This window comes from Pyxicephalus adspersus, chromosome 4, assembly GCF_032062135.1.
Source record: "Pyxicephalus adspersus chromosome 4, UCB_Pads_2.0, whole genome shotgun sequence".
NCBI lineage: Eukaryota > Metazoa > Chordata > Amphibia > Anura > Pyxicephalidae > Pyxicephalus > Pyxicephalus adspersus.
Window position 1 is genome coordinate 127,280,462 of NC_092861.1, and position 25,997 is coordinate 127,306,458.

General features: G+C 36.1%; 1 protein-coding gene across 1 annotated transcript in view; it reads left to right on the plus strand.

Annotated features, from left to right (window-relative positions):
- APLF (aprataxin and PNKP like factor) overlaps nucleotides 1-25,997 on the plus strand; it is a 118,367-nt gene that overhangs the window by 80,874 nt on the left and 11,496 nt on the right. The window contains exons 8-9 of the mRNA XM_072409587.1: nucleotides 4,025-4,150; nucleotides 17,390-17,436. Coding sequence (XP_072265688.1) covers nucleotides 4,025-4,150; nucleotides 17,390-17,436 — 173 coding nt within the window. The remainder of the gene's footprint in view (nucleotides 1-4,024; nucleotides 4,151-17,389; nucleotides 17,437-25,997) is intronic.

Genomic DNA, 25,997 nt, shown 5'->3' on the forward strand with positions numbered 1-25,997 from the left:
AAAACACACATGAAGAATTCACTCTATCCCCAATTGGAATTAAGACCACAGTAAGAATCTGGCAGAGGCTCTAGTTTCAGAATTAACTTAATGATATTCGTAGTTCACGGTGCAATGATAAAAACTTTCTGCATTCAGCTCTCAGCTGGAGTAACCTCATCAGCGATCCGAATAGATTTTCTCTTCCTGCCTTGAAGGCAAGTTCCATAAATTTGTAGCTGAGTGAACATTAATTACTGGCATATTGTATGTATGTACCAGCTGAGAGTGTGAGGAATATGAAACACTTCCACATTACTTTCTTTCATCTGTCATTTTACTGTCATCGCTTCTTTGTCTAGCCAAGAGAAGTGACATCCCTATCTCTCCCAGACTAACTGACAAACGCAGAGCTAAATATGCATATGAGTGATCTACAGATAACAAAGAAATATCATCAGTAGTTTAATGTTTATAGCTTGAACACAAGTACACTTTTAAGACAGAAATTATAACAATATATTATAAAGAAAATATAAAATTTTGTCAGTTTGTAGCACTGTGTTAAGGGGGGCACATTCAATTTCAACGAATGCCAACATACTAACATGAAGAACAAATCTGATATCTGCTTTTTTTCTTTTGACGCACCAAACCAGACATTAACAAAGGGTTATCATGTTTTGTGTTGCCCTGAAAGACATCCTTATTTATGTTTTGGGGTGCAGTTAACAATAGCACCACAATGCGCATGACATGCATTACAGTAACGCATGTTAAAATGTTCCTTCCTTTAACATACAAACATAACCTAAGGGAAAAGTCCTTATGAAAAAAATAGCTTCCTCTGTGCCCTTTCTTTTTTTTTTTCTATGGGACTGGTTACTAACTTTCATTGGCTTGAGTAGGATTCACTATTACCACTTTGTGTCCAGTGAGAATTCCCTCATTACAAATGCAATCTCTGTACTTAGTTGAATAGAGATAAGGCTAAGCCATGAATTTTGGGAGAAGTCAAATCCAATAGAGTAGGGAAGGATCTTAACCCATGCCAGGATTTTAATTCTATCTTGTCTCAAGACATTTTAATTCACAACTGTCTCAACCAGAAAATTGAACAAGTGCCAGTGTGTGTGTGTGTGTGTGTGTGTGTGTGTGTGTGTGTGTGTACAGTTGTCCGGGGCCCCCAATTGACTCAAAATGGCCTTGGCAGGTTGGATTATACATTCAACTGTAGGGAGATTAGAAAAAAAATGTTTTGCAGTGATCTTTTCCTATGCTAGTAATATACAGTCTAATCTCAGATCCATCTTCTAATCTAAAGAGAGAATTTACAGAGTGTGGCATGATGGGTTTCCATTGCCTTTAAGCACTATTATCAGCAGGATATTTTATTGGCTGCGTTGAAAGCCTTTAAAGGATAGGCATACGCATTGCTGTAACATTACATTATTGTGGTAAATCTCTAAACATCTCAGGCATTGGACCTGAAAACTTAAAATGAATCACAGGTGGTAGGACGCACCACTCGTGTTTCTCCCAATCTATTTCATTATAAAAATATAACATCTTAATCTAATCTGAAATCTAGAGCTGCGCTTTTGATACACTCAAATGTAATCATAATGCATTCTAGGCTTCCAGATTTCAAGTACAACTGTTAAAATACTTGTTAAACCATAATTAGATAATTGTTAGAGCTCTCCATGATGCTTCACATTCTTTCTATCTTGACTTTTTCAGAAAGTATATTTTTTAAACCGAACAAAATGCATTTAGATTCACCTTTTTGTTATTCTTTTTCACATCTCAGTACAGCTTATCTGAGATCCCTTCCCATCCCTTTGCAGCCTCTTTCTGTCTCCTGTACTTGCGTAAGCATCAGCTGCACTTTATTACTCTGGACTGGCTTCCTAAAAGTACCAATGGTAGACCAAAAGGAGAAAAAAAATTAATTAACATATTAACAATTAAAATTAAAAATTAATTAACATAAACACCTTAAACACACTTACCCATATACTGGGCCACATAGTAGTAGGCATTACTACAATGGACATGGATCATAAACAATAAATCAGAATAGGAGATGATAATACCTTATGGGCAATGTAACACACAGTAGAAATCACTACATTTCCAGGTTATAGAGGTCACGTTACAAGTTATGGTTTACAAAACACATCCACTGAACAAGTGTAGGGGAAGGTCAAAGGAGCTTCTGAGAAGCAATAGTAAGAGGGAGACAATAAAGGATTCCAAGGAGACAGGCCTTTGTGTTTAAAACATTGGGCAGAACCACGTAGGGAACATGGTGGCTCAGAGGTTAGCACTTTGGCCTTTGCAGTGTTCGGTCCCAGGTTTGAATCTCAGCCAGGACACTATATGCATTAAGTTTGCCGGGTCTCCCTGTGTTTCAGTGGGTTTGCTCTGGGTACTCTGGTCTTCTCCTACATTCCAAAACCATGCATTGGCTTCCCCCAAACTGTAACTGTGTTAATTATGACTGAGGTAAGGACATTAGATTGTGAGCCCTTGAGGTACAGCTAGTAATATGACTTTGGACTTTGTAAAGCACTGCATAATATGTTGGCACTACAGGTAGGCCCCCAGGTTACATACAAGATATGGACTGTCGGTTTGTTCTTAAGCTGCTGGACTTTGCAGTTAGAAGAAACTACATACTTCAGTAGCCCTGTCACTCCCTTTTGGAAATGTTCTGAATTTCTGTTCTTGATTTGATCGGTTTAGGGGATCGGTTTAATTAATTTAGGGGATCAGTAATGAGGTGTAGAAAGAGAGAGGCTAGACAGTGACTTTGGAGCCTGGTCACTAGTTGCTAGGCTTCTTTGGAAACTAAAAAGTATGAGCAGGCATCTTTATCTTCATGTTACTGACCTCTATAAGATTCTACAAAGGAACAAATTGGTTTTAGCTGCTTAGGTGCTTCTCAGCCTTTAAGTCTTTATATTAGTCAATAGACTAAATGTTCTCAACCTTTTTAACATGGAAACTGAAATTACGTTCATCTCTTTAGGGAGCCCTATCTACAATGAATGTATCCACAACTCACAGTACGTAGGTGTGGTGGTCCATTAATTACATTGCTGGCCAGAGGGAAGAATGTCACCCAAAAAGATCATTGGTGTCAGTTAAACTTACCTGAGGAAGCACAAATTGGCTCATTGCTCAAGGGACCCCTGGAGTTCCATGGAACTCCAGTTAAGGGACACTACTATAGACATTTGCTGTGATAAGTTGTCATTCCACATAGAATTAAACACATTCATTTAGGAATAATTTAAAATTGAATACAAATTACAACATGACTGCTGTTAAGTAGAATCAGTCTAGGTCAGTTATATGGATATCTAGGAATTTGGAAATATAATTGCAAATCCCCATTTTTTTGTACTTTGTTTTGTCCATGACATTGGAGCTGTACCTAAGCAGCCTGACAGCCTGTGCAGAAGGTTGGCACATGAAAATTTCTCAAGTTGAAATCCCTCAATTTGACGAATGATGTCTGGGTAACATTCTGTTCCTCAGAAAGCAGGTGGCACCTTCTTTGTATATGTGCCATTTGGATCTATTTTAATGTGGTATGTATAAATGCTAAAATAGAAGCTCTAATGATTTGCTCTGGGTTGTGGTAATTTACATGGAATGCTTTGTATCTTCTTCCTTTTATTCAATAAGTCTATTTTAGTATCATACTTGTACCATTTGCTGAAGGGATAAATGATAGAGAACAGTATAGATTAACTTCTTCACTTTACAAATAAAATAGGGAAAAGTTTTTCGGGTCTTGTATTTTTGTTTTTGGTCACTTAGGAATGTAGTGGAGGCATTTTGGACCACCATAAATTTCAGCCAGTGTAAAACAAGTGAGGCTCTGACATTAGTGTCAAACTTTAATATAAAGTGCTGGGATACTGTTAGAACCAATGACTGGCTGCCCAATAAAGAAATCATTTTGCAGATAGACAGTAGTTGTTTTATCTTCTGCACAACCAAGTTAACTCTGTTTTGTTTTTTTTTGTAGGAAAAATCCAGTTCACTTTCAGGAGTTCAGTCATCCTGGTGACAGTGATTACCATGATGTGGAGAGTGGGAGTCAGGATGACAATGACGACAGACCAGAATGTCCCTATGGTACTGATTGTTACAGGTAAGAACAAAACTCTGTCACATTTTCAAATACTGTGATAGAATAATGCCTCGTTACCAGCTCAGCACTCTATTCAACATCCAGCAATGGGCATGATTGCAATGTGTGAATCTTCTACTTCTGTCACAGGATGTACAGGGGTAGTACGTAATATTCTAGTATTGTTCTAGAATATGTAATATCTGTGCTATTTATCTTTTGCAATTGCTTTGTCTTGGACACAAAGGCAGTGACATAACACAGGTCAACATGTCATTTTCATAAGATAAAATTTTATGTGGGCTTTGCAGTATTTTTGATGCGGTTTTCAAATCTGTGTTCAGTTTTTCTCTATCACGTCTAGTTTTGTGATGCAACTAATTATATATTGTGTGAAATTCATTATAAATAGCCTTAACACATTACAACGTTTACCAACAGTTCTCTTTTTTTTAATGTTAGAGACTCCACAAACTGCTATTGATTTCATTTGTCATCATGCCTAGTAATTGCCTAATGATCAAGACAGTTTCTGTTACGTGTGTGGTTCATTCACAAGGAAAGCACAGCATCCCCAAATTACCACAGAACTTACAAATTATATTTTCGCTGTCCGCTTGGTGACCAGGATAAATCTTGGGCAAAACTAAGAGCAAAATTGTATATCCCAGCCTCGATTCTGCAATTAGGCCTGTTCCCCCTGATGATTCATTGCCAGTTCCGGTACTGCCACATCATGGACTTGCTTCTGTAGAAGGTGATAAAGGAATGTGCTGGAGTTGCAGCCAGTTACAACCCCGAATCATCTGATCCTGACTACTTGGCTGATGAAGATTCAGAACCAGAGACCTTTACTCAAGCAGAGCTGAATGATCTCGTTCGTGATAAAAATCTCTCCAAAGACAAAGTAGAACTTCTTGCTTAAAGGCTTAAACAAAAGCACTTGCTTGCAAAGGGTGCAACTGTAACTACAGAAATCAAAATCATAACTTGATAACATTCTTCACTAGTGATGGCTCACTGTGCTACTGTCATGATATAAATGCGCTCATTACAGTTTGTCACAAGGGCATGTTCCATCTGAATGGCATATCTTCATTGATTCCTCTAAAAGAAGTTTGAAAGCCGCCTTAACTGCACAATGGTAATTCCAAACCAAGTTTACTGATTGAACTTAAAGGAGTCCCATGACAACATTAAGTTACTACTTGAAGCAATCCAGTATAAAACACACTAGTGGAACATCTGTGGGGATCTAAAGGTCATTGGCTTGCTGATAGGTATGCAAGAAGGATTCACAAAATATTGCTGTTTCCTATGCCTATCTGCATAAAATATTTCTGCCACCTCTCCATATCAAGTTAGGCTTGATGAAAAACATTTCTTGCACTCACATCTAGAATTCTTCCATGGGCAAATCAAACTCTATGGGTTTTCCGTACGTTGTTGAGAAGTTTCCAAACATAACCACTGCAAACATGAAGGAAGGGATATTTATAGGGCCACAGATTAGGTCTGTTTTGCAGGATGATGTTTTCAAACAATCTCTCCAAGCAGGTAGAAGCTTGGGATGCATTCAATTGGCTGTGTGAAAAATTCCTGGGCAACCATAAGTCACCTGCATACAAGGAAGAAGTTCAGAATCTGCTTGATTCATACCAGAAACGGGGTTGTCGCATGTCATTAAAAATGCATTTACATTGCTTTCACATCTAGTTCTTCCCGGAAGATCTTGGTGTGGTGAATGCCAAACAAGGAGAACATTTTAGGCAGGACATTCTGTTAATGGAGCACCACTATCAAGGTTCTGGAATGAAAGTATGATGGCTGACTACTGCTGGATGCTGTACCGTGACAATCCAGACAAAGAGTACACAAGAAAATCATACGCATTTCTGAAGAAACAATGGTACCTGACTGTTACCTGGTACCTGACAAACTGACTGTTCAGCAGTCAGTGCTAAGGTTACGTACACATGAACGACTGCAATACAAGTAAAGAGGGGAGAGCACCATGGGGTGCTCATTCTTCCCCCGGCCCTCTCCATAGTGCAAAATGGCGCTTGTATGTACAGCACTTGTTCATGCATCTTTCAGTCTTTTTGCCCATGGATAGGATTGTGAAAGATCTAAGATCAGCTTAAGACACTCCTTGCAGCACATGGTTCACATCCTGTTCAACTGCTTTTATATCCTTAATGGAAACGCTTCTCAAAATCTTGCCAGGTATTTTTATGTGGTTGTAAGGCGTTGTACAAATGTGAAAGGAAGAAGTACAAACAAATGATGTTTCCACTGTGTATTGTATATCCTTTCACTTTTCTATGTAGGACAACTGCAATGCGGTGGTTTTCACATGTATGATAATGCCTCTAGCCGTTCCTGGCACTCGGTTTGGGTAATTGCACAGCAAATCAACCTTCCATCTGAATATAGCAATGGGAGCTGTTCATATTTAGAAAAAGAACTAGTGCTCTTAATATGAAATTATGTAAGATTGATTCATTCTGATTAAGATGCTTCTTACAGCATAAATTCAACCAGTAAATTTGGATTCACACCATGTTCTAGCATATAGCTCATATTAAAGCAGAGCTAAAACTGTTGGTAGGCGGTGAGCTTCTGCCATGATCAGCAAGTATGCACAGCATCTTCACCTTCACAAAAAGCCACTAGGGACCAGGAAGTTATTTATTTGGCAAAAGACATGCAATAGGGCAGAGTTTTCAGTGTTAGTTCTAAGAATCCATGAAGGATAATAGTGCTTGGAGCAGGCAAGTGTCTGAGAAGATTTAAAATGAGTTTCTGGTAGTAGTAGAATTTGGGCTTTGGACTTGTGCATATCATATGATGGTTGAGAACATTTTGAAGGACTATTTAGGCCCTTGACAACTAACCACAAAAGGAAGGGAACTAAAGAGATTGGAGAAAACCGTGCATGCCAAACCTTGGGGATAGATAAGAAAATGTAAGAAATCCTACTGATCTTTGCCTAAAGACACAAAAAACCTATAGGGGAGAAGTGGCAACTCAGACAGGGAGCCTATGATGAGCTGCATAATGAGGATCCGGCCCCACAAAATAGTGGTCAGGAGCAATTTAAAGAAACTGGGCATACTTTTGGGGATGGACGAAAAGACTAGGGGCTTAACAGGCAAGGGGTTTTCGGGTAACTCCCAAAGATAGATGTCTAGGGAGATGGGAAGGGACTACTATTTAGATATTGATTGGGATTGGAAGGGACCATCCTTAAATGTGAAAAATCTAAATATACATAAAAAATAACATTTAACTATCAAGTTACTGAGAATAGTGTAGATTAATCAGTGCTTTAAAAGGAGTCTGTAAGTCTGTATGTAAACAGCATCTGGATAATGTTGAAGGAAATGGCTTTACTTCACATACCGATCGGTCCGAAGAAGGGTCCTTGACCTCCAGATTTGAACAGCTCGTATTCGAGAGACTTGCCTAAGAGGTCTTTTGCTTTGGCAAAGAGGGTCCAGGAAAAGAAAGCAGAGATGCTTTAGCAGGATCAAGCAATCTAATGTGGTTCCAGGCAGCTGGCACCTTAGCACCAGATTTGACAGTGGGTGGCAGTGAGCATTTCTGAACTGCTTACTGACAGCCCTATTAATTTTGTTTTGGGTTGCCGCAGAAAGAAATAGCTTTCTCAGACGGGAGGAAGCAGTAACCACACAACAACCCTACTTCCAGTAACATAACCTATCTTTATTGTTTTATATATGTATATTAGCTGTTTCATTTCAGCTTTAAAATGCACTTGAAACTAAGATATTTTGGGGGGGGGGGGGTTTGTCTAACCGTGACTGTTATTTTTGTCACTGGCATTTCTTCACACGACCATGACTGGTTTTGGTCAAATTTCCTTTAAATATACTGATCAGAGATCATAGATCAGAGATATTTAACATGCAAGCCTGCTTTGTTATAGCCCATGGGAGATTCATGCAGAGTTGAAGGGTACATTTTTATATCCATGACTTTTTAATTAAATTGATTTAATAAGCATTCCAAATAATGTGAGTTCAAACACTGCCCCGGCACATTTGGAAGCTAATTGTATTAAAGCTAGTTTTCAGACAATGCCAGTCAGTAGTTCTGTCTGTACAGTCTGCAGCACTTGGTTACCCATTAGACATCCGTTGCATATGCAAAAACTATGACTTCAATTGAAGACTTGAAGACTGACCAAGTGAATAGTTTAGAGAAGTGCCAAATTATGGCTTGTATTGGACAAAGATGAGTTTCATTTAATTATATGGTGGCAAAAATGATATTGATCCTACAGAGGTTTTTTAAGAGCTTACTAACTGTTATAGACTTTCTACATGTTACAAGAGATAATTGAGTAAATATAGCAATACATGTGAAACTACCCAAAAAAGAAAAAATAATATTACTGTAAGTATAGTTTTACTATTGGAATAAATACCAACCTGCATTTAAAATAATATACACTTAGCTCGGCAGCAATATTAGCAAAAAAGTGTAAATTATCCACTACACACCACATTTGTAACTAGGATAAGTAAATGTTTATACTATAACATATTTAAAAGCCCCCATGGGACATACCACTGGCATCCTCACCATTCCCACACGTTCACATCCAAGGATGAGTGCGCATTGCTGCACGTCTCCATTCCAAGATCGGATGTTTTAGATAAAGTGACATATTGAACCCGTGTAAGTAAACCCACATATCTAAAATGTTATATAAGCCTTAAGATGGTATTGATGCTTTAAAATTTTCTTTTGTTTTAAAATCATTAAATGTAACTGTTGCTCTCCCTGTAGCTAAGCTGTAAGTGTCTGTAAGCTGCCCTTGGTTCAATAAAAAAGCATTTACATATGTTACATGACTTATGTGTATACGTAGGCATACTGATATTAGAGCTCCACAGAACAGTTTACATAACAGGGCTTGCTTTCTCTTGTGGACCTGGGGTGGCTACGTCCTTTGACATTTTTTTTGTCAAAGTGATACTAAAATTTTGTTAGGTGTTAATTATTTCTTCAAGCCATAGAAAACCTGACCTGAGCTATATTAACACATACTTTCTTGTCTGCGTAATGATCTTCTTTACCAGCTTTACAGCAATATAGCTTCCCTTTTAGAAGCAAAGTCACTTGTCACTTGTTGCTTGTTTTACTTTCAAGGACAGTACATTTCCTTTCAGATCATTTCTATATTCATTATCACCTAACCATTTCAGTTCAGTGTGTTCTTTTAAAGGGGTAGTTGTGAACTCAATATTAAAAGATGAAAGCTCAACCGGTAATTATGAAGAACTTGAAGTTCATCATTTGGGCTTTGACTGTGCTACTGTACAACATGACACATTGGGTCTGATTTATTAAAGCTCTCCAAGACTGAAGAAGATATGCTTTCATCAGTAAAGCTGGGTGATCCAGCAAACCTGGAATAGATCAGTTCCAGGACTAAAAACATTTTCTAGGAAATGACAAAAGACTGACAAAAATTATTCCATGTTTGCTGGATCACCCAGCTTCACTGGGGATTACTGGTAAGAAGGTTAAAGTATGGAGTCATCTATAATATTGTTCTAAATTCCTATTCTAAACCAGACTTTACCTAGAGAAAACTTGCATATATTTCTCTAATTGACATTGAGTTGTTTGTGTGTACTAAAATTTGCATGGGAGTAAATGATTTTTTTTTAAATGGCTAATTTAATAGCTCTTTTTTATTAGATTTGTCAACAAAATATTTATGTAATTGCAGCTTTTTGAAATGTTGTATAATTAGCGTATAAAGCAAATGTGACAAGTATAATTTCTGAAACTGTATAAAGTAATTATTTACAGCACAGAAATTATGCAAAACCTCCTTCTGCAGCTGCTGTAGATTTTGTTTGAAAGGTTCTGATGGCTGATAGAAATTGTAATAGAGTTCCAAATGTTTAAATTTTGTAGTAGCAACTATTAGCATATAGGACAGATGAAGATGTTGAATGGATGATCAAAACTGTTGTCATTGATATCAACACTATATATTTCCTCATTATTGTAATGGAATGCCTTGCTTAACCTTGTTTTAATACTTTTTATTTAATGTTTCCAAAAAATACAAAAAGATACAATAACACATGCTCAACTCAACTTTAGCCTGCCTTGTGTCACTGTGTTGGGGCAGCCATTTTTAATAGAGGGTGTGTCATTGTTCCAGTCCCACATTGTTTCATAGCACAGGTACATAGAAAACATCTTCATCCAATGAAATGGACCCCGTCCACTTCTGGATCGATTCTTGCAGTTTATTAACAAAAATGTTTTCAACTTTTTTTCGCATTGACAGTTGATCCCTTTGAGATAGTATTTTTAGATCTACTTATCTACAAATCAGATAATGGATCCCTTAACACTACTCTAAATAGAAAAAAGTTAGCTGGAAATACTATTCTTTCGGCCCAAAGAGCACATCCTCTACACACAATTATTGGTATACTGGTAGGACAATATTTATTATTAAAGAGAATATATTCCAATGAACAAGAATTCAGAAAGCAAACCAGTAAACTTTAAGTCCATTTATCGAATAGGGGTTATTATTATTATTAATATTAATATTCTTATAATAATTATAAACAGGATTTATATAGCACCAACATATTACGCAGCGCTGTACATTAAATAGGGGTTGCAAATACAGACAGTGACACAGGAGGAGGGGACCCTGCCCTGGGGGAATAACATACAATAGGAGGTGAGGTGGTGGGAAGTTGTGACAGTTTCAAAAGACAGAAGAAGATGGGTAGGCAAGGTATTCTAATAAAAGGTCTTTAAAAGGCTTACAATAAGGCAATAAAAAGACAGAACACGTCTTCTCTTTGATCCTAAAGTTTTTAAGAATAGTAATTATCCCATAGCAGCAAGGATTTTGACTCCCAGGTCAGAGCCTCCAACAAGAGGATCACTGAGCAGAATGCAGTTTGGCATGATCTTGCCAGAATAAGCAAGGCCTTCACTAAAACAAGACAATGGCTTGATGGTATCATATGTTATATATGATAATATGTTATACATTATATTATCTAGCACTAATGTTTCCTTTTTATATGTGTTACCTACCCATGCCACATACACCAATGCACCTCTATACCATTATGGAAGCTGGCTTTGAACTGTACACTGATAACATGTTGGACGCTCCCTCTCTTTTTTTGCCCAGGTGACTAAGCACCCATGATTTTAAAATAGATATCCACATTGTTTTTTTTCCCTCCATCCATCCTAAATGAGTTTGGGCCCAGAGAAGTTAGTGGTAATTCGGGTACATAAATGGTTTCTGGTTTAAATTGTGGAGTTTTAAGTTTGCAGCTGTTTGATACAACATCAAACTGGTTCAGACAATGCTGTAGGAGGCGAGAAGGCCCAACAGACATATCAATAAGTGTTTTGTTGGGTTGCTAAGCCATATGTAAACAACATACAGGAAGAGGGGATTGAAAAACTGGCTCTTTAAGGCAGCTTTGTTGGTGCAAAAAAATTACATTGTATTAGATATTTTGTACCATACAGAGACCATCTAGGCAATGAAAAAGTGTTCACTCAAGGGCATACATTCTTATCTTGAATTATAACCTTAAAATAATATGTTGTCTCCATTTCCCTAAGCGTTTCAACGTATTTGTGCATATCCAAATATGAAGACCATTATACAGTATATGTAGGATTATCACCCAAGGTTACAATACATATTATAAAGCTAATAAAAACATTGTATTGTAATGATGAAAATGGAACTGAGATACATTGAGTGTAATTAGTGAAGAGAGAAAGTAATAGTGATAATAGTTATTATGGACTTATGAAAAAATAGTAAACTTCTGTACTTGATAAATTTAATATAAAGAAATTAGTGTAATGGCTTGGATGGATTATGTAGTTGAGTGTGATGAAGGATATTGACAGGTTGCTAGGTAATTTAAATGAGGGTAGATAAGGCAGTTGAGGTTGAAAATTAGGCTCCAGGATAAGAAAAAAATAAAATCAAAATATGGGTAAATCCTAAGGGGGGGGGGGGGGGGAATGACAGGGGGAAAAGGGGTGGTGAGGAGAGGGGAGTAATGAGAGGGAACAGATACCTTAACAGGAAGTAGTCCCAAATATTAACAGGAAGTAGTCCAAATACTAAGATATGGTGAAGCTGATTTAATGGAAATCCATTCTAGTGGATTCCAAAAAAGTTGTTAATACTGGAGATGGAATTCAAGTACAAATAATAATGATGATGATAACACAGCTCAACAAAACAAAAAATATTTTTCACTTGCCAATGATTTTTTAATATATTTAGTGTATTTCAGGTCTGCGAATTGGAATAAACGATTTTTACCAACAACAATGTTAACACATGTTAACACAGTATAATATCAATTTATTTTTGACACTAGTTTGTGGCATTTTATATATTAAATGTAGCATTTTTTTCATGAAACTTTAATTTGCCTTCCTTTTATTCATACATTTTCTTTTATGAAAGGAACAGAGAAGAAACATTACAGAATATGTTAAACAAGCATATCTTGCATATTTTGGTATTACACTGGGGACCAAGATAAATATTGGGCTTCCCATGTGGTATGCAAAACGTGCAGAGTGTCTACAACAGTGGAAAAATGGAAAACTGAAAAGTTTGAAATTTGATGTACCTATGGTATAGCGAGAGCCCAACAATCATCATAATTGATTGTTTTTTTTGTGCTTTAAATGTAAAAGTTTTCAATCGTTACAAGAAAAACAAGTGGGAGTGCCCTGGTTTTCCTGTATCCGACATGGAGGTTATCCAGGATTAACAGTGAAAGTGAATATGAAAAAAGTGTTTCATCAAACCAGCAGTTCTCCCAAGAAGAGCTTGTGACCTAAGTCTGTCAAAACAAGTATCTGAACTTTTAGCATCCAGGCTAACAGGCTAACAGAAAAAAACTGCTCAAGACCGGAGGTTAAAATAATGGTTTATAAGACAAAAGAGGTGGCACTCCTACCATATTTCAGTGAAGATGGAAACTTTGTGTACTTTTGTAACATCCCTGGAATACTAGCCCATATGGGAGTACCAGAATACCGAGCAGAAGACTGGCGGCTTTTCATAGACAGTTCCATGTGAAGTTTGAAATCTATTTACCTGCATAATGGCAACTGATATGCATCAATTCCAATTGGCCACTCAAAACTTAAGAATATGAAAATATCAAAATGGTATTACAAAAGCTTTGCTATCATGAACACCAATGATCCCTATGTGTTGATTTAAAAATTGTGAACTTCAACCACCACTCCAACCTACTTGGACAGCAAAGTGACTACACAAAGTACCCATGTTTTATCTGTTGTGGGATAGTAGAGCAAAGCAGGATCACTGGAAGAAAGTGACATGGTCTCCAAGGGAAAACATGAAAAAAGGTGCAGCGAACATTATTAACAAGCTAATGGTTGACAAAGAAAAAAAAGTTGGCTTTATTGAAGAAATTTGTTAGAGCTCTGAACAAGGACGGTGAGTAATGAAAAAATAAAAGCTGGAATCTTCGACGGACCCCAGATTTGGAAACTGATAAATGATTCAAATTTCACAAGTTACATGACTGATACTGAAGCTTCTGCCTGGCACAGCTATGTCATGGTTGTCAAGAACTTCTTGGGTAACTATAAACCACAAAATTATGAAGAACTGGTACAAAACTTGTCCTTAAAGGTACACTATCTCCATAGCCAATTGCAAAAATTTCCGGAAAACCTTGGAGATTTCAGTGAGGAACAATGGGAGAGGTTCCATCAAGGGTGATGGAAGAAATGTATCAGAGCAGATGGGGTAGACACAGGATGGCAGACTACTGCTGGAGCCTTCAACCTGATTGTCCTGATCATCAGCATAAAAAGAAATCATAGAGTTTTTTAGTTACTCCTTGTGATTAGTTCTGTAAATCTACTGAATAAAGAATATATTGACATTAGGTAGTTCAAAAATTTAATTTTGTATACTTAGGCATATCTAGTTTAATTTTGTTTAAATTTCATGTGTCATTAGTTTTCTATGAGGTTATTATTGAGGTCATTATTTCAAAAACTAGACCCATGTAGCAAAACCAATACCATATTTGGGATCTGTGCATCAAACACAACCTAAAATGACTTTAATCTGTTTGGCAAGATATTGTTTGTTGACCAGTGTAATTAATAATAATAAAAAAATGAATACGTAATGTGGACAAAGAGTACTTTGATGGATAAGAATGATAAAATAAGGATAATAAATAAGGATAATTAATTCTGGAGATCAATTTCAAGCTAGAAAAAAAGGGGGGTAAATGGTAAGCTATGTAGACGAATGGTACTATCAATCAATCTATGAATAAGATTGGTAAGAAGAAGGGAAGGAAAGTAGAGGAGGATACTCACAGGAAAGGTTTGTCTGAGGTTCATACAGCACAGAGCACAGGAGGGAAACTGATAGAAAACGCGCCTTAAATGGCGTGCTGGCTGCCTAGTTGCGCAAGAGTGTAAGCTAATTGCGATGACTGAACGAGGAATGGTATTGATCGGGGTTGTGGGTCGAAAGAGCCACAGCCTGTCCAACTTGGGATGTGGCTCTTTTGATCCACACCCCCGTTCACTACCGTCCCCCCTTCGATCACCTCCTCTTTTATATGCTGGTTCAGATAATTATTATCTGGTGTTCTGAACCTATATAGAGCTTTTATTTTTATTATTATTATCAATAATAAACAGGATTTATAAAGCGCCTTGTCTTGATGGCAAAGCAACTAGCTATTTCAGAAGGAGGGGGTCAGAAACGCAGTGTACACATTTTTCTCAGTAAATTCTTTTAATTGTTACAAGGGGTTTTCCTTTGCAGCACTGAAAGTGGATCTTTAACTTTCACTGACTTTAATTTTTTATTTTATTATTTCAGTGTCAAGCTAATGAGTTGTTAACTCAACAAACAGATGATATTTTCCTCATAACTGTCCAGGGAATTTGTGCAGTCAGTTAGTATAAAACTAACATTGTAAAAAAACTGTTAGCAGTTATTCTTAAGTCATTGTTCTGTATATCAAAGTTTAGCTAGTAGTTTGTGAAAACTGCATATTTATGTGCTTTAGAACCTATAATTCCATTGCAAGATCATATTTTCTCAAAATTACCAGGTCTTGTTTACCAGCCAGTAAGGATAAGGTCTGATAAGATCTCTTAGTTACATAGACAATTAAAGCTTAAGATGAAAGAAAGACATAAACAAAGACTATCTTGTGGCAAAACAACAATTTACAAAGGTAAACACAATTGTGTGAACCTTGTGTATAGTATTTTAGACAAGAAGGTCACCTTTACCATGGCTAGTTTGCCAAACTAAAATATACAATATCTTTCCAATGCCTATTTAAATTAATGGCTGATAGGACATATCCCAAATTAAAGGAGGGTCAAGTTGGCTCTATCCTAAAGCTGCGTACACACCTGCAATTTTTCTCGTTGGAAAGGATCTTTCACGATCCTTTCCAACGAGAAAAGACTGCACGATGCATGAACGATGCTGTACATACAGCACCGTTCATGCTCTATGGAGAGGGGAGGGGGAGAGCGACGGAGCGGCACCCTGCTGCGCGCTCTCCCCTTCCCTTTCATTAGGATCGGTCGTCATCCATCGTCCATGGATTCGCCAGGACGGTCGTCGGACGATGGACGACGACCGACTGTACACACGGCAGATTTTCGCCCGATAATTGGCCGATACCGATTATCGGGCGAGAAAAATTTGCCGTGTGTACGCAGCTTAAGTGCGTTAAAAGTCACAAACTGCAAAACCAACAATACCATTAAGTCAGACAATAACATTAACAATATAATCAGGCTTTTAGTGCTCAAGCAGGTGTTAAGTAATGGTGGTAAATTTAAGTAGAAATCAAAGTCTTATCAGTAAAAACATTACATGTCTATTACAAGGATGACAAATATTTATGTTTTTCGTATGTTTAGAATATACACAAGGAGCAAGTAGAAATAGAATCGTAAATCTGATTTTGTCCTGAAGGACTGGATGAGTCATTGCTAAAGCATGTTCACAGACCATATGAGATTTATTGGCAAAGAGTCAATGTAGACGCCATCTAGCCTCTAAATAATTTAGTAGTAGGCACAGTACTTCAAGTATGTGTCTATCTATCTATCTATCTATACACACACACACACACACACACACTATACAAGCTTCAAAAAATGCAGCTTTAAAAAGTGGTGCAAAGCCTTAAGTGCTCACTAGATAATCACCATAGCAGATACAAAGATTGTATGAAGTTAAGAAGCAAGGAGGAATCAAGGTCAACCAATCTATTGCATACTTATTCTATAAAGGACATTACATTCTTTCAGTAAGGTTACATCAGTTGTTGGCAGTCCTTTTAAAGAGATTGTCTGTTCTATGCATTTTAAAGTCTAATTTTTAGTTTTGAGTTTATTGTACCATCAATCACTGTTGAAGCACATTCAGAACTGGCGAGGCACTCCCTGGTTTCTGTCTGTAGAGGATCACTCCAAGGTACGTTAAGGAAGATTGAGTGGGCTTTATGAAGGTTACAGTTTGCACAATATTATTTTTTGCAATTTGATGGGTCACTTGTTGCCTGCCTGCTCGTTAAACTTTGTTTCATTTGTCTGTGACATTATTATACATGGCACACCTTTGCAGTGCTAGTATTGAAAGACATAAAAAGACTTGAAAACAACACAATCTAGGTGTCTATTTGTTTTCAACTGTGTGTTGTTTATTTTTCACAACTGTGTCATTTTTTTTAAAATCTTTCTCAAAATTGCTTGATATTTACAAATGACAGAAATTGCTGGGTTTACAAATCACATTGTGTATCTTCTGACAACTTTCAATTGGATGTTATTCACAGTTACTCTTTTGAAAAGAATGACTGAGCTGTAAAGTTAAAGCATTTAAATGGTTCTTTTAACCAGTTTTCACATTGTATATTATTGATCTGTTATAGCTACAAGTACAAATACTTAACAGCTGTAAATCCACAATGCTCTAAACACTTCTGACCTTCATAACCATTTATTGCATGCTCACGTATGTTCAATACATTGTGTTGGGAAGCTTTTATTGTAACTTGTTTTACAGTTGTTATCAATTAGGATTGTCTATCAAAGTTATAGATAGTTCTGTACAGTTTATGTAATTAAATGTGGAAACATTTTCATTTTTTTGTGCAGGAAAAATCCACAGCATAAGCTGGAATACAAGCATACTAAACCACCAGGTAAGGTTTTTCCTAGTATGTATTGTTTAATTTTTTTATCTCTTTATCGTAGCGGTATGTTGTAAAATATCCAATATGTTAGTCATGTACTGTTAGCCTATACTGTAGTCATATACTATCACATGAACTCCTGGTGATATTATTAAGCCTTTGATGCCCTGTTGTGTTGTTTGCTATTACTTGGTTTATTTTACCTTTTTTTGCCCATCTGTAGACAAATCTATATAATGCCCAACCCTCCCTCCTATACCCCTCTAAGCCATTCCTTTTAAACTTTACATTGTGAATGAGGATACATATTTTCCTAAATCCGTTATCCATGTCCCTTAAAGCAGGGTTTTATCCATGTCCCTTAAAGCAGGTTTTAAACTAAACCTGTGTTGCTCACCTTTCTCTTTTCCCTTGCAGAGCATTGCCATCTTCTTTTTTCTTCTCTTCCGGTAGATGATCTTCATCCACCTTGATTGGCTTTGCCAAGATTATGTACCTCCCGTGCATGTGCATTGGAGTACATTCTTCCTAGCATGCGCAGTGGAAAGTCGGGTGTCCTGGCAACCAAAGCTGACCCTGGGCATAAGCAGCTCAGCTCTTTGCCAAAAACCTGAAGTGATCAGGCAGGTAGGAGTAATTATTGCATAAGGGACATCACTTGTATCTTTCTGCAATAATGACCTGCCTGATCGTGGATTCTTAAAAGTGGAATTTTAGTTTTATCAATGACACTTTTTCCTCCACCCTCATTATTTACTCTAAATTGGTATAGTACAGTAGAAGCCTATGTGGATAAATGCATGTCTTAAGTCTGTTTCCTAGACATTTACTGTATTTTTAGTAAATGCAGACATAAGAAATGAGGAACAACTACAGGTAGTCCCCAGGTTAAATACAAGATAGGGACTGTAGGTTTGTCCCTAAATTGAATTTGTATGTAAGTCGGAACAGGTACAATATTTTAATACATGCAATTAGGTCAGATGTTTGTCTCAACATATTTATTTTTACCTTTCTGTGCATGCAAATGCATGCTTAAACAATTTAAATACAGTACAGCATTAAACAATGTTGGTAGAACGTGGTGTCAGTTACTGTGTAAAATCCTCACTGTATTAATCACAAACAAATCACATAAAAAAAATCAAGCCTGCACACGAGTCAGCAGGGAAGATCTGTTCGTAACTAGGAGGCATCCAGGGCTGTGGAGTTGGTAGATAAATCCTTCGACTTCAAATCTCCAGTTTCTGGTACCCCCTTTTTTTTACCATAAAAGTTTTTTTCAAGAAACATTAATAAAAAAAATATGAAAATAAATTGATGATTGGTCAATTATTATGTTTTTTAATTTATATCATTATAAAATTAAATATCTTTGTTTCAGGGATTTATAGGCTTACGTTTTAAGACAATATTATTCATCTTTTTTCTCTAAAGTGATTAGCTTAATATTTAGTATTGCACTTACCCTTATGGCCAGAGAATTAAGTAATGCAGAACGTCAAAGAGACAGTTATCTGAATGGAAGTGATGCCTCCCAGATAGCAATTGTTTTGGGTTGTAATCGTACAACCATAACCAAAATTATTAAGACCTATGAATCTTCCGGTAGAGTGGAAAAATTACCAAGAGGAGGTCTGAGAAGTTCAATGTTAGATGAAGCCCATAAGGAGGAGTTAAGGAAGGTGTAAAAAAACCTCTACTTTCTTGATGAAGTAGGTTTTACCATCTCAATGAGAACCAAAAGGGGAAGATCTCCTTTTGGGCAAAGGGCAATGTATGTTGTGGCTGGAGTGTGTTCCAGAAATTATTCATTTTTTTGTGTGAGGTATAAAAATAGGACCCTCCACTTTAAGTCACAAGCACAAGCATTTAATCAAGAAGCAATTTTTATTGATGGGATTTTTAATGTTTTTAGTAAAAAGAGTTTTCAGCATGCCATCCTAATTTTGGATAATGTCCCCTTTCATAAAACTAGCCAGGTAAAGAGCTTGGTTGAAAGTAAGGGACACCAACTCTTATTTTTACCACTATACTCTCCATTTCTTAATCCCGTTGAGAACATGTTCCCGAAATGGAAAGAAGTAAAGAAGAAAAAGGCTTATTAATTTGGGTGCTTTATTAGAAAGCATCAATAGCATCAATAATAATTTTTAACAATAAGTGAGCAGGATTGTTCAAATTATTATACAAAAAAATGTTTAGCTTTTTGTCTAAAATAGGAGAAAGCATTAATGATTAATAAATCATTTCATTAATTATTACATATTTTTTTTTTATTGTTTCTTGAGAAAAAATGTTATGGTAAAAATATTGTTATATTTAATTTTATAATAAATTTATTGATTTATTAATAATTACGGGGTCTAAATTTTTTTGTGAAGTTTGTTTGCAAAAGAGTGAAATTCTAATGCAAAAGTGTCAAGATAAAATGAGAAACCCTGTAATATGCTAACATATTTTACACGTTGATTGAAGGAAGGCAACATACACACCATTTAACCACAGAACTACTGGCTACTGATGCTCTACTGTATTGGCCAGTTTAAACAAAAGACAAAAAAATGAAAACAATAAGGTTTTATTTATTGTTTTTATCAAGTGGCTATAAAGTAGTAGCATAGCATGCATAAAAATCAGGCACAGGAACTTTACCAATTTTTTGTTTTAAAACAAAAACAAAGCTTAACTACATGAACAAAAACAAAAGCTGGAAAACCTAAAACAGTTTATATATTAAACTTTGAATATAGTAGTAGATTAGAGTAGATTAGAATAGTTGTTAAATGCAATCCAAAACTAACTCAATGTAGTGTTGTTTCAAGAAACAGAATTGCTTCTGCCAGATCCTCTTTCATAGAAGCTGCTAAATCTGACTTGATTATTTTTAGAGCTGAAAATAGTCTTTCAACACTGACTTGGGTGGGTGGCATTGCTAGCGAGCCACATCACTAATAATCTCCGAATAAACAAGGATGGCTTCTTCTACAGTCAGTTTCGATGAGCGATCATTCTTTTCTACTTCTTTTAATTCTTTAAAAAAACTCCTGTTGGAATCTCTTTATTTGGACATTTTCTGGTCGTTTATCTTTCACGCATATGCAACGTCGCTTTACTATTGAAAGTTCCATTTTGTCCAAGTAGAATCAAAGTTTAATTCTTCATTTGAAGAGGATGATCTTGAGTTACCAGTGCTTACAGCTTCATCCAGTGGTGGGGTTTCAGGTAGTAATCCCTTCATGCAAACTGCTACATCATAGAGGGCCTTTTTTTGCAGTATCAGTCTGGTCGTCGCTCAACAAAATTCGGCTCATTGAATCAACATAAATAGCAGCTAACAAGATTTTATTATCCAGTAAGAGTTTCTCTCTTTTCTTTATTGAAGATACAGTTCTATCAGCTATTAACCCTCCAGTTTTGTTCAGGCAATATATCAAGCTCTTCCATTTTGAGAAGAATTTACCAGGTGTTAAATCTTCAGATTGCAAACTCTTGGGGACAGTAAAGGGGTTAGAAAGTAGATTTTCCAGTGCTTTCCCTTGTGCCCACTAGCTTTCAGTTAATAAAAAATTTTCATTGTCCAGTTCTTCAACAAAGTATTTTAGTTCAAGCAAACAAACGTTTTACCATCAAATAAGTGCTTCCCCAGCGTATTGTTTGATCCAATATGGCTTCTCTTCTGCACATCTTTTCAAAATGGCATCTGTTTTAGGGTCCCTGGCTGCAACAGTTACTTGCCTCAATTTGCCACTCAGAATAGCTGCATGATGATCTTTCAATCCATCTCTTATTGCAAGTTGCAGAGTATGAACAGCACAACGCATATGTTGTAAAGTTGTACGCTTAAAAATGTCACTATTCTCTTCGCTTTCACTTTCTCCAGTACTTGCAGAACTGTCTTCTTTTAATATCTGTCTGTCACTTTCTTCATCTTCTTTATTCATTTTCTCAATTGTGCTCAACATATTAGAAGCATTATCTGTCACAATACATAGAATCTGTTCCTTTTTATTTTAAAATCTTCTAGAACATCCTCCACTAACTTCTGAAGATAGTCACTGGTGTGATGTACCTGGGTGTCCTTTACTCCCAAGGTTTGCGTTATTGTTTTAATATTTTCATCAACAAATCTAACATTAATAGCAAAATAATTGAGTCTATGACGTGTGTATGCATCTATTTTTATGAAGACAAAATGTCCCTTCAGACCTTTTCATAGTTTTTCCTTTTTTTGGCCTCTTTAAGTATAGGTTTCCTTATACTTTCTCTTTCCAGAGAAACACCAAGTTTTTTCAGCCATTTCTCCATTTAGGCCTAAAAGGGCGGCTGTGAAAAGAATGATAGTGGTACTTTATTCTTTAGTATTATTTCAATATTGTGGTTTTTGAATTTTTCTGGTGTCATTGTTATGGTAACTTTGTCACATATAAAGAATCTTCTTAGTTGTGTTTGGTCTCCAGTAGATTTCTAAACATTTTTTATCCCAGAAGAAGATGGAATATTTTCTTTGATATATTTCTCATTCACAACTTCTAACACTTTAGGATGAAAACACTGCAAGTGTCTTTTCAAATTTGATGCTCTTGTAGGTGCATTTTTGTTGGACCCACTAAAACTGCTAATTTTTCCATCACATTATTTTTCACCATCATCTTCAAGAATACGGGACACGTAATGTTTCCCATCACTTGATAATGTATAATGCTCATAAACAGCACACTTTATCGTGTTTGTTGACAGACTTTTTGCCATTGTGAATGGGGTGCCGCTTTCCCTAAAATATAAATATAAAATATGTTCTACTAACTAGCATATTCTTTGATTTCAATACAAACATACACATAGTCCTGCACTATTGCAAAAATACTTACAACACGGCACTATACACACAAATAAGCTATAGCCCTGCACTAAACTTAGACATAATTTGTCCTATACAAAAAAACATGCACAAACATATATACTATACACACAACATTGAGCCCTACATTGTACTCAGAAACTTACACATAATATGCACTATACACAAACATTCATGCAGTCCTGTACCATACACACAAACATACACATAGTCCTGCAGTTTTATCCAGAAACATGCACACAGCCTTCCATCATTGTACACACAAGCAGCCATGCAGTTTTAAAATAAACATGAACACTTACAGTTTAATCCAAAAAGCTGTTCCTCCACATTCTTCCAAGCTCTTTTAGCAGACAGGGGAAGTTGAGCAGACACTGCTGCGTTTATCTTTTTTTGCTGATCTTCTGCTGAAGACAGGGCAGTGGGAGGCCCCAGGGCCAGGGGGGCCACTTAACGAACTTCCTATTAGGTGGTGTGCAAAATGATGTTAAAGTTCAGCCCTGGATGGGAGCATATATGGAGAGTGCAGACAGGACACCTGAACGCACATCAGGCCATAGCACTCACCTACACCTATATCATTACACTTGTTTACACCCAAATGAACTTGTTAAACACAGTATACCTGAAATAAAATGAAAATACTTTTTTGTAATGTACATAATACAGATTACAATAATGTGAATGTCAGGTTGTATAATAGCTCAGCTGAACTTCACACTAGTAGAAATACAGCTATGTACTGGGCTTTATTCTTACATCAGAGAAGTAGTTAATTATGACTATTGTTTGTGAAATACGACATTTGAACTTGCTGTATTTTTTTATTATAATTTAAATTTATCAGGAGTCGGAGTTTGCACATTTTTATCGACTCCAACTCCAGGTACCCAAAATTGTCTCCGACTTCAACTCTGACTTCACAGCTCTGGAGGCATTAGGGGCCAGTTAAAATATCCAGTTCTTCCTGCTGGGGAGGAGTTTGGACTTATTTTATATAACATTGTTGGGAAACGGTGCTGTCACATAGTCTATAGGCCTGTGTAAGCAGAGGCCCCCTACATGAACAAATATAGGTTGGTTTTAAACCCTTGTACAGGTAGTCCATCGGGTTACATACGAGATAGGGACTGTAGAGTAGTTCTTTAGTTGAATTAGTATGTAAGTTGGAACAGGTATATACAAGAAAAAAAGTGAAGAGCCAGTATTGACTATAAACCAGTGTTCTATGCAGCACCTTTTGTTAGACTTGTGTTTTTTGTTGGGAATGTTCTAAAAGTGATTTGAAAACATTTTATTTATAGTCCTATTACTGGGTATATACAAATTGTTCCTGACTGATCTAGTTCTTGGGCACCAGCTTTGTTTCAATGGTTTGCCCATATATTGTTTCCTCCAACAGCAACCTGCGTTCTCAGATCTCAAAAACTTTTATTTGTTCCCTTTTCAACATATTGCTTGAGTCTTTTTTTTAATTTAGGTCTACGTTAACCCATAGCATGTTTGTAAGTATTCAGGATGACTTATGGTGGCCTGAATAAATTCATTTTTGGCACTTTTCATTTTATACTTTATTCATAGCTTGAATGAAATGTGTCCTTTTTTAAGATTTTCATTCATATAAGATGACACAAAATTATTCTCTTTCCTGTTTTGAAATACAGTTATATGCAGGCTTGAAATATAGTTTGCTGTTAAAATGATTTAGACAGACACAGAAATCATCTTGCTTACATGTAATTTGTGCTAATTCATTGCTAATGGCAAAATATAAACGTCTGACGTCTTTTTGTTCTCTGCAATCACTTTTCAAGTTTTCTGAAGAGAAGAAGTGCCAGGAACAAGTGTTCAATCTTCACAATTGAAGTTTTTTTTTAGCCAGTACTGTTCAAAGTTATTAATTATCTCATGATCAAAAACCTATCCAGAGAACAATTTTCAGAATCCGAATAAACTTCAAGGAATTAGACATTTACAGTTAATATTAAACAAAAAGTCTCTTAAGTTTAAAGTATAAAACCAAAAGTGAAAAACACATCTCAGGACATGATCAGATGTCAGCAATCTACCAATATCCTCCATTAAAATATGTGTGAAACATTTTTGGACTAAGGTGGATTAAGAGAGTTAAAGTAACAACAAGAATAACAGAGATAGTGCAGCAAAGGGAGGAAGGGAATTTTCAGCTAGGGATCTCCCTAACTATAGTTTAATTCAAAGTGTATTATACTGTGTAAAGTGTTGTATGACTGCATTCAACATTCACTTATATCAAATGTTGTATCCATGGTGACCATATATTCTCAAAAGCCCTTATGTCTTTTATTATTGCTATTATCATACCAATCATGTTCATAAACCAAAATACTCTTGTTGCACTGTCCTAAGGGTTAAAATTAGGATGTCTCCAAACTCACAGTCTACTTGGTTTCTGTAAGGATTTAGGTTATAACTTTGAACTGAGGTTGTTTGATTCCACCTGGTTTCCTAAGTAACATGTAACACTACCAGTAATGCTATACTGGGCTTTCTGTTAGTAGGATGTATCAGGCTGGTATGTATCATTTGATATGTATGTAATTTTCATGTCTATTCCTACTTTGATGCATAAGTAAGAAGAGTAGGGATCTTTGCTAATATTAATAGTAAGGAAAGTGGTTTATTTAGGGATTTATCATCAAAGACCAGTGAAAGTGGCCACCAGGTTTAAGGGTAACCATGTGTGTAATGTAATTCTTAACCTGAAGATATTTAAAACTGAAAAACCTTTAAAGCTATGATCTGTACAGGCTATATGCAAATATTCAACCCATATAAAAGATGACCTATACCAGTATTTAGTGTATTTGCTAACATTTTAATATCTAAATTAAGAAAGGAAAGGATTTCATAATCAGACCAGTAAGTGGTGTTATTATAAGCTTTGGGGATCATTCATATAATGGCTGTCGGGCTGTTAAATCTGCACATTTTGGTACTTTAAAGCACAGAGGCTAAAGGCTTTGAGCTTTTTTTTTTTTAAACAGTAAAAATATCAGGTATTTTTTGCTAGCTTTATATAGTTTCTGGTGGCCTGAGAGTTATCAATAAAATAGGACTAATACATTTAAAATATTATAAATCACTAATAATAAAAATCAATAGAAACACAATAGCAATGCAATACAGTATATGCAGAGTATGACCAGTTACAAATCAAAATAAATCCTTATAGTCAGATAAATATACCTGTAGTGTATAATCAGAATGTCACACAAAATGCACAGAGCAGTATAATGATAGCTTTCCTGGCTAGCCACATAAAGTGTGGCTAGCCAGGAAAGCATCAGAGGTCCTAAATATGGATGTTTCAGGTTGATAAGAAAACTTGGGAGTTGCAGGAGTGATGCATGAAGCCTTGGCTTACTGACTGTACAGTGCACCGTTTAAACTTTTATTTATTTATTTTGGCCGAGGTGTGTGTCAATGCTTGGGAGTGCCTGATGTTTAGGTTCTGGATAATGTAGAGTGTACTCTCTTGCTCTCTCTTGCTTTTTATTTATTTTTCTAAAAAAAGCATAATGCAACCAAAACATATTTTTCATCACTATGTTCTGCCTTCAAGGATTTTTTTTGCATTCCTATAAGTTCTATTTGTTTATGGGTGTAATATTTTACTGCTTGTTACTTAATTGACATGGTTAAATGTAAGAAAACATTCCGTAAGTAT